The sequence below is a fragment of the Orycteropus afer genome, unplaced genomic scaffold (assembly GCF_000298275.1).
Source record: "Orycteropus afer afer isolate SDZICR_OR568_19922 unplaced genomic scaffold, OryAfe1.0 scaffold00517, whole genome shotgun sequence".
Lineage (NCBI taxonomy): Eukaryota > Metazoa > Chordata > Mammalia > Tubulidentata > Orycteropodidae > Orycteropus > Orycteropus afer.
The window spans coordinates 668,902-686,053 of record NW_006922104.1 but is presented as its reverse complement, the minus strand read 5'-3'; the positions used below and the strand labels follow the sequence as shown (position 1 = coordinate 686,053).

General features: G+C 39.9%; 1 protein-coding gene across 1 annotated transcript in view; it reads right to left on the bottom strand.

Moving 5' to 3' along the window:
• Positions 1-17,152, bottom strand: part of EFHC2 (EF-hand domain containing 2) — a 233,751-nt gene that overhangs the window by 94,050 nt on the left and 122,549 nt on the right. Inside the window, exons 9-11 of the mRNA XM_007955608.1 lie at positions 16,384-16,526; positions 13,658-13,854; positions 10,357-10,487 (exon numbers count right to left, since the gene is read on the bottom strand). Of these exons, the coding sequence (XP_007953799.1) occupies positions 10,357-10,487; positions 13,658-13,854; positions 16,384-16,526 (471 nt within the window). The remainder of the gene's footprint in view (positions 1-10,356; positions 10,488-13,657; positions 13,855-16,383; positions 16,527-17,152) is intronic.

Here is a 17,152-nt window from a genome sequence, read left to right as displayed (position 1 = left end):
ACATCACTATAGACTCTAGATATATTTTAAAAGATAAAAAAGAAATATTATGAACGGGTAAAACTCTGTGGCTAACTTAATAAAAATTTGAGAATTATGAAAACTATTCCAATCTCAAATTTAACTTTAAAGATCTAGAATCTTTTAACATTAATATAAAATATTCTGACCCATAATATACGAATTTGAAGTAAGCACACTAACATTATTAGACTGTAATCAATAATCAGAGTAGAGGATCAAGTGTGACAACTCATGCCCTGCCCTGTGATTCTGAACCTCTTGACTTTTGCTCAGAGCATACTGCCAGCATCTGCTACTAGCTCCTTCAGGAAACTGGAATAAATAAATAAATAAAATTGTCCAGTGTCCTTTTCCTGGGCTTTCTGGCTTTATTTGTCTAGGTCTTATATGTTGGTTTGGTTTTCTTAAATTGATTATTATTAAAAAAAAATCAAAGACTGATGCATACTCTATTAATAACTTAGTGTGAAATCTGCTAGCATTTCTTGAAAGCATATACAATCCTTAAAATATTTATGTAACTAGACATACACAAGGAGCTCTGGTGGCGTAGTGCCTAAGGCATGTGACTGCTAACCAGAAGGCTGGCACCACCAGCCACTCCTCAGAAGGAAGGCTGGGCAATCTACTTCCGTAGTGATACCGCCTCAGAAACCCAAGGAGGGCTCACTGTGAGTCGGTTCTGACTCAACAGCAGTGAGTGAGTGAGTGAAACATACACAATAACTTCGTACATTTTTGGCATAAGTAAAATCATATTATATAGACTACTGAAATTTACTTTATCAATAAAACAGTAAGACATAGATACTGTAGCTATGAGTGTTGTTCACCAATATCTGATTTCCCTCCATCTTCTGAGCACACTGGTAAGGCCATGTGACTAGTATTAGCTAATGCATTGAGAAGATAAATGATATGTAGTGCTTCCCAGCTGAGCATTTGTTGTGCTAGACCCTCCAAGTTTTCTTCTCTGCCTGGCATGGTGACTGGCAATGCTCAAGGTTGTGGCTGCTCAGTCAGTTTCAGCCCCTAAGTGACTACTATGAAAGAAGGTCCTCTGATAACCACAATGGATATACAGAGTAAGCAAGACCAAAGAAATCTTTGTTGATTTAACTCCTTGGATTTTGAGGACTGTGTGTTACTGTAGCATTTCTTAGCCAATACTTTCTAATGGCTAAACAGTACTATATATGTATGCATGTGATATTTATTGCAGAAAACTTTGTAATAGTAAATAAGTATATCTGAAGGAAATATGTTCAACGTATCAGTCAGGATTGGCAAAATAATGCTGCAGTAGCAACCCTCAAATCCCAGGGAATTAAATAAAACCCAGACAGATAAAGCCAAAAAGCCTAGGAAAAGACCAATTTTTAAAACAAATTTCAGTTTCCATTCTTTGTAAAGAATGGCTAAATAGCACTATCTTAAATGCATTCAATAGAACATATTCAACTATCTCCCTATTGTTGGGCACTTGATGTTTCCAAATATTTGCTATTACAAAGTTTTCCGCAATAAATATTGCATGCACACATATATCCATATCGGTCCACTTGTTAAAACTATTCTGAATGAAAAATTTTTAAAGGTGCAATTACAGGGCAAAAGGGTTGAAACATTACACAAATACTGCAAATTGCTATCCAAAAATGCAGAACCAATTTAAATTCCTATCAATAGAAAATGTAAGCACTTGTTATTCCACATATTCATGAATCTGGCATATTATTCTTTTTAAAATTTTACCAATATAATAAGTGGAAATTGTATTTCACTGTTGCCTAAATTTATACCATCATGCGGCATCTTTTGATAGTTTAAAAGCAATCTGTATTTTTTATCTGAATTGTCTGCTCCTGTCCTTGACCCATTTTGGTTTGTTGATTTTATAGTTGTTCTTCATAAATCCTCAATGTTAGTTCTCTGGTGGCGTAGTGCCTAAGGCACTTGACTGCTAACCAGAAGGCTGGAGGTTCAAACCTACCAGCCACTCCACGGACGGAAGATTGCACAATCTACTTCCATAGAGATACCACCTTGGAAACCCAAGGAGGAGTCACTATGAGTTGAGACCAACTCGACAGCAGTGAGTTTGGTTTTTGGTTTATTCATACTGGTGTGAACATAATTGTTTCCATGAATTTTGTTTTTTTTCATTCTTCTTTGCTCAGGACGAGGAGAGACCCATCGTTGCATCTAGATGGCAGCTTGCTAGCTTTTAAGATCCCAGTTGCTACTTGCCAAAGTAGGAGGTAGAACAATGTTTAGTATAGTATGCTATGCCAATTAAGCTTGATGTCCCCTGCGACTATGGTTCCAAGCTCGCAGGTTCAACTACTCCGTCCCTCTGGGTAGCTGTCTGTGACCAAGCAGTGACCACAACCTTGCCCCTTGTCAGCTCTACTGCGAATTCTGATCATTCACATAAACTTATAGGACCACTGTCTGCCAACCCTATATATGTTCTTGGATACCCTCCCATTTCATAGACATACCTAATCGTTTAACCTGTCCACCCATCTGTCCATCCATATACCCATGTTTGCCTTCACTGACAATGCAGTCCTGTACCAGTATATTATTATGCTTCCAAATGTCTTTAAATTATGTAAATTCTAGTATCTATATTTGGGAGCTCTGGTAGCATAGTGCCTAAGGCACTTGACTGCTAACCAGAAGGCTGGCGGTTCACACCCACCAGCCACTCCTCGGAACGAAGGTTGGGCAATCCTACTTCCGTAGTAATACTGCCTCGGAAACCCAAGGATGGGTCGCTATGAGTCGGGGCCGACTCAACGGCAAATAACAACAACAACAACAGTATCTATATTTAATATAGGAGCTCTGGTGGTGTAGTGCCTAAGGCATTTGACTGCTAACCAGAAGGCTGGTGGTTCAAACCCACCAGCCACTCCTCGGAAGGAAGGTTGGACAATCTACTTCCATAGTGATACTGTCTTGGAAACCCAAGGAGGGGTCGTATGAATCATTTTCTTGGCTATTCTCAATCCCTTATTCTCCTTGATAGTTCTTATAATCAATGAGTCCATTTCTCTCCCCTCTTTCTGTAAAATAAACATAAATCTAACAACAGCAACAACAAAAAATCTAGATGCAATTCTAGTTGAAATTGCTTTAAATCTACAGATTAATTTGGACAGACTAGAATGTTTATAATATTGTGTTCCCATTCAGAGATATAAACTTTTTTATTTTCTTTAGTTTTACACACTTCTCGTCTGATTTATTCCTATTTATTTTATAAATTTTATTGCTACAGTGAACAGTAAGTGTTGTCTAACAGCATAACATTTCTTAACTGGTTACTGCCAGTATAAAGTAAAGTTACTGCCTTTTATATAGTCTTTTCGTCTTTAGCTACTTTCTGGAAAACTCTTATTAGATCTAACCTTTTTAAAATAGAGTCTTTTGGATTTTCCAGGGACACAATCATATTCAGGTTCTAATTTAAAAATCAGTCTTCAGTTCTATTTTAGGCTATTTATACAATGATTCTAAATGCCTATTTCCACAATAACCTAGGGTAACAAAATAATGGAACTTGATAGCTGGAAGGGACCTTATAATGGTCTAATCCAGAGGTCATCTAGTCAAATACCTGGGTAAGGCAGGTAAGATAAATGGGAAAAAGTGGCCTGGAGTTGAGACTTGGAAAAAATGCAAAGAACGGTGCTCTATTTAAGGACTGCTGCCACCCACTCCAATTGATTGTTACCATGGGGAACTGTAGGGCCAGTTTCTGTGTTACAAGAGGTGCTAGAGATGGGGATTTTGTGTTTAAACCCTTAATTATAAAAACATTATGAAAGCCAAACAAAATAAAACTGCAAGCTTTCAATCTATAAACCTGAATCTAATCCATACCTTCATTTAAGGCAATTTAAACTCAGAAAGGTTTGTCAGAGATTGAAAAACTAGCAGAGTTTCAGGGGAGAGATTTTGCTCCATATATAGCTGTTTGGTGGGTCAGGAGAGTATTTTCCAAGTGCTAAAACTAGGTGGGTGTCTTTTGCTTGGCTTGCTTACAAACAAGCAATTTACTTCCTAACGTCTATATGTAGTTGAGTTACCTGCCTGGTTCACGCTGGTTTGAATTTGCTATCCCTGCAATATCCCCCAGAAAATGAACTCACTGCCATCGAGTCGATTCTAACTCATAGCGACCCTCATCAGGGTTCCAAGGCTGTAAATCTTTATGGAAGTAGACTGTCTCACCTTTCTTCTGCTGAGCAGCTGGTGGGTTTGAAACACTGACATTTTGGTTAGCAGCTAAATGCCTTAACCACTACACCATGAGAGCTCCTTTATCCCCTCAATAGTCATGGTATATGAAAAGGGTACCTCTTGAATACCCTCTCTACATTTGGGGAAATTCCCATATATGATTCCTGTCACCTCAACATGGAAGTCAGAGCTCAATTTCCCAGCCTTCCTAGCAGTTGGAACACATGCAAGTAACTTAGGCTCCACCAACCAGGGAAGCTTCCTAAGACTGGTTTGAAAGGAATCAACGAGAGGAAATCAGCTCAATGCGGGCTATGTTTGGTGTTAGACGGGACTTACCTTTCAGGGCAAAGGATGTAAGGTTCCCCAAAGCGGTGGTATTGATGGCTGCAGTAAAACTGAGTTCTTGGCAGCAGTACATATTTAGCAACTAGTCGTTTGTGGTGCAAGGGATACTAGCAGCCATTTTCTCATAAGACAAGTTCTATAGCCCAGACTGGGCCCTTTTCCACACACTCACTGCCATTGAGTTGATTCCGAATCCTTTTAATACATTTCTTTTCTGCTTGACCAGCCAGAGAGGATTCTATTTTCCAAAACTAAGTCCTCATCAACACAAATAACACCATCAAGCAGTGACAAAATCAAATCAAGAAATCTTGTTTTTTTTTTTTTTCTTTTTTTATTCCCAGGCCAGCATACTTTCTACAACATCACATTATTTATATTTAATTCCTTTAGGAAGGTTCAAAATGCTGTTTTCAAAAATGTATGCTGAGATTCCCATCTCATAGAGATACAACAAACACTGTCAAAATGTCTATCTGGTTCATAACGAGAGTGTATGTTTGAATTTGTCTGGGGTTTTGCTTTTATTCATATAGATTCACAGACTAGTGGCTTTCTTAAAAAAAGGTTGTTGTTGTTGTTGTTATGTGCCGTCGAGTCAGCCCTGACTCATAGCGACCCCTCCTTGGGTTTCCGAGGCAGTATCACTACGGAAGTAGGATTGCCCAACCTTCCTTCCGGGGAGTGGCTGGTGGGTTTGAACCGCCAGCCTTCTGGTTAGCAGTCAAGTGCCTTAGCCACTATGCTACCAGAGCTCCCTAAAAAAGGTTAGCATATGATAAAAAACACTAACAATATAGTTCAAATAAAGATAAAGTAAGCCCATATAAAGGGAGAAAAATAGTCTAGATAAATCAGTATGAGATCATTACAATGTTCTAAGCACTAAATTTACAATCTACTTCCTTGAAAAAAAGGACAGTAATAGGGTTGATAATGTCAATGTTTTCCAATCTTTGTCTTCCAACAATGATGTTTATTATTTTCCACTCTCACTGCCTCCCAGTTTTTAAAGAGTTTATCTTTCAACCACATTTATCAAAGAATGTTTTGAATGATATTATCATGGATAAATGTATAGTTTATTGAAATATCAAAACCAGCTCACAGATTCCTAGTATTATTTTTAGTGACACCAGGTTGCAACTGTTGGGATAAAGGGTTTTCATTTTCTGAGTGTCCAGTACACACTAAGCAGTGTGCTTCATTAAGAACTCCACATACATTACCAAATTTTTTCATCACAACAGCACTAAGAACCAAAAACCAAACCCACTGCCATCAAGTCAATTCCAACTCATAGCGACCCCCACTGGGTTTCTAAGGCTGTAAATCTTTACAGAAGTAGATCACCTCATCTTCCTCCCACAGAGCAGCTGGTGGGTTTGAACGGCCAACTTTCTGGTTAGCAGCCAAATGCCTTACCCACTATGCCACCAGAGATTCTTTACAATAGCCCCAAGTAGCAGGTATTATTATCCTCATTTTACAGACAAACAAATTTTTCAGCAACTTTACCCAAGCCAGTATGGCAGCACAGAGATTTGGAACCAGGTCTGCCAAGTCCAAAACCAGTGATCTATTTATATTATACTATCTCCCTCAGGTAGAATTTTAGCTTTTCAAGAAGAGAATATGTTCTCTTGGTTCTGAATCTTAAGAGGAATTCATTACATGGCTGTTCACAGGAAAACTACTATCTTGCAATTGATTGTGAGGGTCTGAGGAAGAACCATTTCATAATTGACTACATTCATTGAGGGTTGAGGGTTCACTAGGTACTGAATGTATCTGGGAAATTACAGGCCCTGTCCTCTGAGAGCTTTGCCCAAGTGAGCAGACAGGACAAGCACACAGACAATCAAAATAAATGCAGGCTACATGGTGATGAGTGCCATCACTGATAGGTATATCAAAGGGCTTGCAATGACAGTCAGAGGGAGGGACTGACCATGTCTTCCCTTGCACTGGGCCCTCGCTGCTGCTGCCTGTGGTTCAGAGTCCAGGCCCATATCAAGAAGCGTCACCCTGCCCATGCTCCCAATTGTACAAAATACTCACCCTACCAAGCCTAGTCCCAGCCTTGCTCCCTGCTGAAATGGGCCAGTTGGGTATCCCAAGCCTTGAGCTTGAGGAACTAGTATAGAAATAGCAGTCTCCAGGTCATAGACAAAGCAGCCAGGCATAATTACAATGTATCTATTCAACTAACATTGATTAATATCCTAATACTTGTCAGACACCGTGATAAGTGACAGAGCGCATGGGTGGTACAAACAGTTAATGTGCTCGGCTGCTGCCCAACAGTTGGAGGTTCTAGTCTACCCAGAGGTACCTGGAAAAAAAGAACCAGTGGTCCACTTCTGAAAAAACCACCAATGAAAACCCCACAGAGAAGTTCTACTCTGACACACAGGAGGTCGAGGTCGCCATGAATCACAATCAACTAGATAGCAACTGCTGATAAGTGATAAGGCTAAAGCAGAAAACAAGAAAGGGAAGGTTCCTGTCCTCAGTGAAGTTACATTCAGGCGAGGGGAGCCAGAATACATGTACGCACATACACATGTATATAAAAGAAAGAAAAATTGTAGCTGGTGAAAGGGCCAAGCAAAGAATTAAATTAGGATGTGGTGTAATAATGACAGCCTGGGTAGCTGTTTTGCCTTTGCCACAGGAAAAGTCTGAGGAGCAAAAAAACAGGGTATAAGAACACATGCTGGGGACCCATGTCTGTGGGCCAAGCACAGAAGAGGAACACCAAGCACAGGAGGCTCAGTATCTGACACAGAGCATATTGTATGAATCCTAACTTCATCTGTAGACTAGAACCCCCAAGAGTAATTCTAAACCAATTGCCATCACGCTGACTCCTCTCAAGGTGAGCCCATGTGCGTCATAGTAGAACTATGCTTCATAGAGTTTTCAGTGGCTGACATTTCAGAAATAGATGGCCAAGCCCTTTCTTCCTGGATAGACGTGAGCCACCAACCTTACTGTTAACAGCCAAGCATATTGACTGTTTGCACCACTCAGGAACTCCTAAGAGCAATTCTAACAGTCCATTATTTCATTCAGTGAATAAGACACTCAAGGTCACTGCCCTCACATAGCTGCAACTGTACTAGAAGATGACACCTACAAACATAATACACACACACAAAGCAAGTAAACAGATATCTAAGTAAAATTGCAGGTTATGCTAAGTGCTGTGGGAAAAAATAACAAACTAGGAGCTAAGAGTAACAGTGGGTGATCTACTTTAGGTGGGACAATCCAAAAAGAACCTGTCTCCAAAAGGAATATCGAAGATGCATTCCTAGACTCTGCCATGAAAAGGAAGGTGGTGTGGTATTCCAGGCAGAAGGGATCATGTGCGCATAGGCTGGGAGGCAGGAAAGAGCTGGATATGTTTGAGAAACGAAAAGACAGTCAGTAAGACCAGAGTACAGGGTTGGGGAAAAAGAAGTGATGACACTGGACACATAAACAGAGTCACATCATTCAAGCCCTTGTCGGCTGCAGTGAACTGTTTGGATGTTATTTTAAGGACGACGGCAAACCACTGGTTTTCAAGCCAGGCATGATCTGATCTGTTTTTTATCTTAAGCAATTTCTGGCCAGAAGAGGGCATAACGGTCAGGGAACTGGTTCTTTCTGAGCAGGCAGGGCTTTGAGGCCATCCTCCAATCCTACTGTGGGGGCCATTTAGTTCACCCACCATTAGGGTCAGGCCCCTATTTGCAGAGCAACTTTTCCTGCTTGGATCTCCTTTAAGCTGGCCTAAGTGCCTCCCCAAAAGCCCCATAAACTCACTAAAGGGTTTCCAATGGACTGTGCTAGAGTGCTGGGAGAAGGAATGCTTTGGTAAAAGGACACAAAACAATGAAACAAAACCACTCCCTTGTTTCTGATGGAAATTTCTTGTTGGCAACTCCACTGTTTTCCATTAGTCCATGGCCTGAGCAATTGTCATTGCTCTTTTACTTTGTCTCCCTTTCTTTTCCAAAAAGCCATGAACATGTGTGCTACTATGAACAAAAGCAGAGAACTAGAAATTCTTATTGATCCCAAAAGGTTGGGAATTCTAAACAATAAAAATGTGTCCTCTGTTTCTCTCCAAAGAACATTTTGAAGACACAAAAGAGCTTTGTTAAAACACCAAATGAGCTCCTGGGACACTTTGGGCCTAACGTTGGGCTCCAGGTTATCAGGTACTGATGCAATAGGTAACTCTAAAAACAAAGTTGGCAAGACCACCCTGTTGCCCTCTTCTAGGCTCAATTTCTCATGCGGCAGCCCACATCTTGACTGCATCAAGCAGCAGTTACTGTGTAGCTTTCCACCCCTACTGTTCTCAAAAGCCAGAGTTCTCAGCCTAAAGAGAAAGTCCCATTTGTTCTCCAGCCAAAATTTAATTTACATTCTCCTGAACACTCCATTCACTTTGTTTTCAGGCTAAGGGCTTTCACAATTGTGCTAGATCCTGAATTTGAATTTCCCTGTGTTTCTACTATTTGGAAATTTGCCCAGGTCAGCCCCTGGACAATCTCAGAATTCAGCTTTACCTTGGGGAAAAATCTTTATTGTCCCTGATTTCTTATAAGATTTCTCACTACTCTCATTGTATTTTTTTGAGATTCCTATATTTCAATGTCTTTCAAAATGCACATATATGTGTGAGCATACATGAATAGACACATTCATGTTGTTGTTGTTATGTGCCGTCGAGTCGGCCCCGACTCATAGCGACCCCTCTTTGGGTTTCTGAGGCACTATCACTATGGAAGTAGACTGCCCAACCTTCCTTCTGAGGAGTGGCTGGTGGGTTTGAACCGCCAACCTTCTGGCACTACGCTACCAGAGCTCCCTGACACACTGATATCACCTGTTATTGACTGAACTCTATCTCCCCTCCCCACCACGCACACAAAATATATGTTGAGATCCTAACCTTGTACCTGTAAACATGACCCTGTTTGGAAACAGGAGTTTTCTAAAGTAAACATGTCATACCAGTATATGGTGGATCTTAAACCTAATCATTTCTGAGTTACAAAAATAGCAGAACAAACACAGACAGGGTAAAGGTAGATGACATGTGAGGATCATCTATAATGAAAGAAATGCCACAGTCACCAGAAACTAGAGAGAGGCCCATATGAGGCATCAACATAGCCAAGACCCTGATTTGGACATTTGGCTTCCAGAACTGGGGGAAAATACATTTCTGTTCTTTAGAGCTACCCACTTGTGATTATTTCTGCTTTGGTAGGTCTAGGAAACAAAGAGATCACCTTTTCTCTGACAATCAGTAAAGTTTCTACTTTTTTCCAATGTAATTACTAGACATTGGACAGTCCTAGGGAGATGTCCCCCGTTCATTTCCCTGTTTCAGAAGGGTGCTCTGAGCTGTATTTTTCCCCGCCTTTCTCATTCAGATGTCCCATTCCAGGCATTTTCCTAGTCCTTCAATATCATAATTCACAAAATAATGTGATCAACCGAGTTTCTACCCTTTTCTCTCTGTGTTCTCACCTATACGTTTCTTTCATGTGCAAATATATAAAATTTATTACAATGTTAATGAGCAAAATGTAACCACAAAGTAATACAAATGCAAAGAAATAGCAATCCTTAATAAAAAGCACATACTAAATTAATTGGCAAGAAACTGTTCTTTCTGTTCTTTGGGGGTAAACGGATTATTGCTAGCAGAAGACTGCTTACCTGAATATATTATAATTCACCACCTTTGTATGGTTAGGGTCAGCAGCTGTAAAAACCTGCTTGACCTCTCTGGATTTTCCTTTTTCTTCCTTCAGCTTGTCTAGGGCAAGTTCGAAGCTGCTCAGTGGAAACTAGAAGGGAAGAGGAAAGGAAAGACATATTTAAACATGCCTGTGACTTAAAGAGTCTGATCTTTCTTATGGCCAGCAAAAGACTTCATTTTTCACATTGTGAACCTGAAATTAGCCAGCATGTCTTCCCAAAGGGACCAACACTGTGAAGACATGACTAACTTACAGTTAGGTAAGGCTGGACAACTGTTAGCATTAGCACGGGCCCCAGAGCTGAGAGAAATGAGCCTAAGGGACTGTAAGCCACAGGAATCAGCAAACAAGCTATCCTTCCACCCCAGCCTCCTCCTCCAACCCTTGAATATTGTCCCAATATGCTGGGAAACCCAATGGACAGAATGAGGATTCAAATAGGATAAGTGGACTCTCATTTTCTCCAGCTATTTATAAAGGGTACCTTGAAACTGTTGGCCAGCAGGTAACACAATATCAGAGCAAGGCTGTATGTCAAAGATGCACATACCCACTGCAATCCCCTTACATTTATCCCTGGGTTACATTAACCCACTTCTACAGTTCCCCACCTTATGAGGGTTTGACTTAATAAATGCATATCCTATTCAATCCAGTAGAGCATACTGATGAAAATAATTACAGCTATGAGGGAAAAAAATGAAAAGACTGAATTTGAAAACAAAAACATTAACGGTAATTTAGTATAAACCTCTCTCCATTCTATCAGAAAATGATCCAGGTGATTCGGTACCTATTGCAGCCTCCTGTCCTTCCTCCCTTTTTGCATTTCCTTTCCTCTATTTCTATGACAGGACCTACTAGTTCTTTTAAACAAATGCTCACATTGATAATAAAGAGTCTATTAATCTTTCTCCGTTTAGAATGTACTTATTCAGAGTAGTTTTAAAATAATACAGTTTTCAGTTGTGATGCTGATCCTAGATAATGTCCTGCCTTGCTTTTGTCTTTCTGAAGGGGGCGGGGAGCCCTATTATCTTAAAAAAAAGAAGAAGAAGAAGAATTATATTCATGTTCCATATATTTTATAGTAAGGTATAGGGTTGCTCTCTGTTTGGAAACAGAACTCTGAATTGAATGAGCTTGCTATAGGCCACACAGTGCTAAGCACTTCACATGTCATCATATCTAATCTTCATAGCAACTCTATGAGATGTGAACTGTTATTACTCTCCATTTTAAAGATGAGGAAATTGAAGCACAAAGAAGATAATTTCCTAAGGCCCCTCAGCTACTAGAGCATGGAGTCAAGTTTCCAAACCAGGCCTGCTGGCCTCCAGAAATTGTAACTGCCTTATTACTTAGCCTCTCGCCTGAATTAAATGTTTTTTAATATATACTGGTTCTTGGTAAGGAGCTCTGGTGGTGCAGTGCCTAAGGCATTTGCTAACCAGAAGGCTGGTGGTTCAAATTCACCAGTTGTTCCATGGAAGGACGATGGGGCAATCTACTTCTGTAAAGATTTATCACCTTAGAAACCCAATGGGGGTGTCGCTATGAATTGGAGTCACCTCGATGACAGTGGGTTTGATTTTTGGTTTTTTGGTTCTGGGCTTCATAAATTCCTAATGTTATAAATGGTGAAATGGTGTGGCAGGTACCATCCAGACCTCCCTTCGATAGAGAACCCACTGAGAAGAGCATTGTTAGTCAGCAGAACCCAGGTGCAGCACCTATAGGATCCACACAGAATTCATGCCAAGGCCACCACTCACTTCCCAGGCTGCTTCCAGTCAGTACTTGGGTACTAGAGTTGGGCAATTCCTGCCTGATGTGGGAGTTCTCTGATGGGTAGCCTTTGCTCTGGGCTCTACATTGACCTGGCTGAGACTTTCTCAGAGCTGCATTGCAGCCTGAGGCTCTTTTTCTTCCATCCTGCTTCCTTCCCCCTCTCCTTTCACAGGGGGCAGACTTGCATCTTGGTCTGAAGGCTCTTCCTGCATACTCCTACTCTTTCTCCACCTTTATCCTTCACAGGTATTTTTCCACTAAATCCTTACATGTCTAATTTTGTCTTGGTATCTATTTCTCAGAGGACCCAAACTGACAAAGATGATGTGATATACATAAACTGATGTTAGCAGCTTCACCCCAAGAATTTTATATATTCATGAGAACATGAGATGGCACTGGTACTGAATGTCCAGATATTTTTTTCTAGATAGATTTTCAAATAGTGGGCAATGATTCCCAAATAAAGATGTCTGCACACTGAATTAAACCACATTTAAAATCAAGATTATATCAATGTATTATTTTTTACTGAACAGTACCTGCTAAAAGAACTATATAAATCTGTCCTGAAAGAAGTGCAGCCAGAATGCTCCTTGGAAGCGAGAATGGCCAGACTTCGTCTCACCTACTTTGTTGTCAGAAGGAACCATTCCCTGCAGAAGGATATCATGCTTGCTAAAGTGGAGGGTCAACAAAAAAGGAGAAGGCCCTCAACAAGATGGATTGACACAGTGGCAGCAACGATGGGCTCAGGTATAGCAAGGATCATGGGCCTGGCACAGGACTGGGCAGTGTTTCATTCTGCTGTGCATAGGGTCACTATGAGTCGAAGATGACTCCACAGCACCTAACAACAACAACAGTACCTGCCATAGTAGCACGTTTAGTAAGTGTACTCATTTGCCATCTTATTTCAAATAAAGAACTTTAGGCCATACTCTTTGAGCTCACTGTTGCCAATTTCTCCTTGAACTCTTATTTAGACTTCAGGTGCTACTGTTATGGGAAGCTGCAACCACAGCAACTACTGGGTTCCCTTGGGGCTTCTGTTTGTTCAGGTCTTGGCCTTCTCTGTTGGCCTGTGCCAATTAACTGGGATGGCACAGTGTGTGCCACCAGATTTTCTTCCTCTCCTATAGTCGTTGAATTTCTTTCTGAAAACATTGTCAGTGTCAGCAGAAAACCCAGGAAACTTGATTCAATGCTGGGCCTGCTTCCTGCCTGTGCCTGGAATCCGTGATGATGGGCAGTGGAGAACCCAATGTGTAAACAGAGTAGACAAGGAACTGGCCTCTGTGGCAGGATGCAGGGCCAAGTTGTGTTGATCCATTATTCATGCCCACATGTGTGAATGCACAATGCAAAACTGGTGGCAAGACGAAGAAGGAAAGGCACCAAGGGAAGAAAAACAAAGAGTGCACAGTGCTGAGCGGCAAGTCAAGAATTCCACAAAGTAACTTTACCTTATCTAAATTACTCTCCATGTAGTTTAAAGTGTATTCATCGGCATTGAGCAAATGGAATATGTAGCCATTCACATTCACTCTGGCTCCAACATACAGCTCCTCAGGTTGGATATATTCTGATAGTTCACTTTTAAAGACTTCTTGTCCAGGCCTCTTGACACGAGTTCTGTGTAAGAACCTCCCAGCAGTATTCCCTACCAAAAAAGAGAGAAAAGTTAATGAGTAGCCTTTATTTTTAAGAAACAAGTATGACTTGCCTTTACAGTTACTTCATCTCAAACAAAGACTGTACACCTTATCTGTGAACTCCTAATGTCTATTGTTCCTCTTTTTTTTTTTTTTTTAATTTCAATTGTGGTAAGTACATATATCAAAACATTTGCCATTTCAACATTTTTATATATACAATTCAGTGACACTAATTACATTCATCACATTGTACAACTATCCCCTCATTCTCAGACTTAAGGGAAGAATGCAGCAGTGAGTAAAGAAATTCTAGAAAGTAAGTAATATGAGATGTTCCTAAAAGAAGCAAAGATAATTTATTGATAGGGGAGAAATGACTTAAGGGAATTCCCATAGTTATTTTCAAACCCTTAAGTAGCTCCTTTATACAAGTGGGGCATTTTATACTTGATCTATATGTCAGATTAAGTATAAGACATCACCTAGAACAAATAGGTAGACATAAGCTCAAGTGAGGAATTTTCTACCTGGTTCTATTCAAGCATGCTCTATAGATGAGTGTGTTCCAGATGTTCTGCAGTACTTGGTAAGTGTTTATTGGATTGGGAAAAAAGTAGAGAGGAAAAAGGAAAGGCTTGAATGCTGTACCACTTTTTCAACACACTCATATTTCTTACTTTCCAGAATTTTCACCATTTCATCTGCTTTCTTCTGGGTATTGTTTTTTGACCACCTAAATTAAACACAGGACTCCAGTATCTTCTAACAGATATTGAGCTGAGATTTATAAACCTCTGACTACAATGTGATACCAGAATAGCTTTGGTGGTCAGCTACATTACACTCCTCCTACCACACTCAGAAAACTGGAACCAAATAGAGCTGTATTCCATCTTGGCTCTGTCATTTGCTTATTGGATAATTTTTAGGAGTTATTTTCTCTCTCTGAATATTTTGAATTCTCATGGTAAAATAGGAATAAAATTTGTGGGGACCATAGAAATCTGTATTTCAGATTGGTTACTATGAGGAACATAATTGACAGAGATTTCCAACTGCTGCATTCTGAAAGCCATCCCTAGGTTTGTGCTGAGGTCATGCTTCCCATAGAGTGCTGACAACAAAGGACTAAGTAAGGCAGAGATATGAAAGCAGGTCCATTCTTGCAAGATGGGAACCCCTTCAACTAGTGACTTTGGTTCTCAGACTGCTCATCAGCCTTACCAAAATTTTCTGAGAATTTCACGACAGTCTAAGATCTCTCCCTTCCTTCATTCCTTCTTTCCCTCCCTCCCTTCCTTCTTCATGCATTGCGTCTGACAGCCTCCTTGGGCTCCTTTCACATTTTCCCTCACAAGCATTTTCTCCAATAATATTTTGTCATTTACTTCTCAGAGGATCTGAAATTAACATAAAATCTGAACGTAACATAAAATTTAACCTTATAACGTTCTTATAAGGATAATAGTAGATATTCAATAATAGGTGCTGTTACTACTACAAGGCTCATAGTTGAGTACCATCAATCACTCTTTGTTGCAATTTTCTTGGCCACATATTCCCCATTCTAGATTTACATAGTTTATTTTTCTTGACCTTTATGAGAATGACTTCATATTCATGCCTATTTGATTTCATATTTTAATATTTGATCCATTATACAAATCATTGTGGAGTCTAACTTAGTTATACAAATTGTTGATTATTCATTGGTGGACTGAGTGGCTCATACTAGCTCATGGGAGTTGATAAATTTTCAGGGATTTTGCAAGCTGGTTGTGAAACTTGGTAGCTTGAAATTGGCTATGACTGGGTTTTACACCATGGAAAATGGCAAATGTTCCAAATCAGGCCTTTTTTGTTTGTTTTCTTCAGAGAGGTAGTTTACCAGTGTACCACGGATTATTCTTCCTAAACTTGTGTACACACAAGTGTTAAATAGGTTGGGACAGAGAACAAATCTCTGTAGGTTTATAATTAGGTAGGTAAAAAAATCAATGGCTTCCCTCAGACATGGCCATGATAAATATCAAACTTGAGAGAGGCACGGTGTAGACCCATGGTAACAATCTCAACAGACTAATGGGCCAGAGGAAGATGAGCCTTGAAGATTAAATGTATTTATCTAGGATTTTTGTCTTACAGTCAAGTGAAAATATTACAAGCCGGACTATCAAGAATACAGACTTCTTCTTGTCTTTCTGGCTGTGAGTGGAATTGATGGCAGCCAGGCCATGATTTTGAATCCCTTGGATTCACCAGAGGTGCCTCAGTGGCCACAGAGGAAGGCAGACAGTGGCAAAAAGGAGATGCCCTGGGTTCCCCAGCCTTGAGACAACCAGAACTGTTTCCATTTTATCATTTTATGTTTGGGTTCTCATTTAAGAGATCTTTGTAAAAATAACTCTATTAGTTTAAAAAAATTGAAAGCCACTATCTTAAATCATGTAGGCTATAAAATCATAGTACCTAATTTTCAAAATGAAGAGACAGTTAAATGTTTCAAAGAAAATCCTATGAGATATGTCTTTTACCTGAATTCCTCTCTGTAGTTTCAAACACTGACATTGTGTTATCACTGAGAAAATATGAAATAATGAACATCCTGTCCACATCAGCACATTTATGTGTGATTAGTCTTGCGAAAAATCGAAGTATATAGCTTATGAATCCATAACTAAATGGAAGAGAAATAAGGGTTATAGCATTACACAAGTAATCTTCCACACATTACGTATATAAGAAAACCTGTAAAAGGTTTGCTATGGTCTTAAGATAGTTGTGTGCCATCGAGTTGGACCCAACTCATAGTGACCCCTCCTTGGGTTTCCGAGGCAGTATCTCTACAGAAACAGATTGCCCCATCTTCCTTCCAAGGAGTAGCTGGTGGGTTTGAACCGCCAGCCTTCTGGTTAGCAGTCAAGTCCCTTAGGCACTATGCTACCAGAGCTCCCTCTTAAGATAGTAATAGCATAAATTCTCCCAAGTGAAAGAGTTCAACTGTGTGCTTATTAAGTTCCTAAGTCTACATACTGAGGATCTTTCTCAACTTATTAAAATATTTCATATTCTTTCCATGTTCTATGTAACACTGAGAAAATTTTCCCAAAACAAATGTCATAAACACCCTGTTAATACTAGCTACATTAAAGGCAAACACTCATGTCAGAAAGAAACACAAGCAACTATCCCTAGTCACTGGAGCTCTCTAGCATTATTTCTATCATAAAGGCCATATTTTCCAATTACTGGTGATTCTTCTTTGTTTCCAACTTTTACACTCCAATCACTAGTAATAATCAA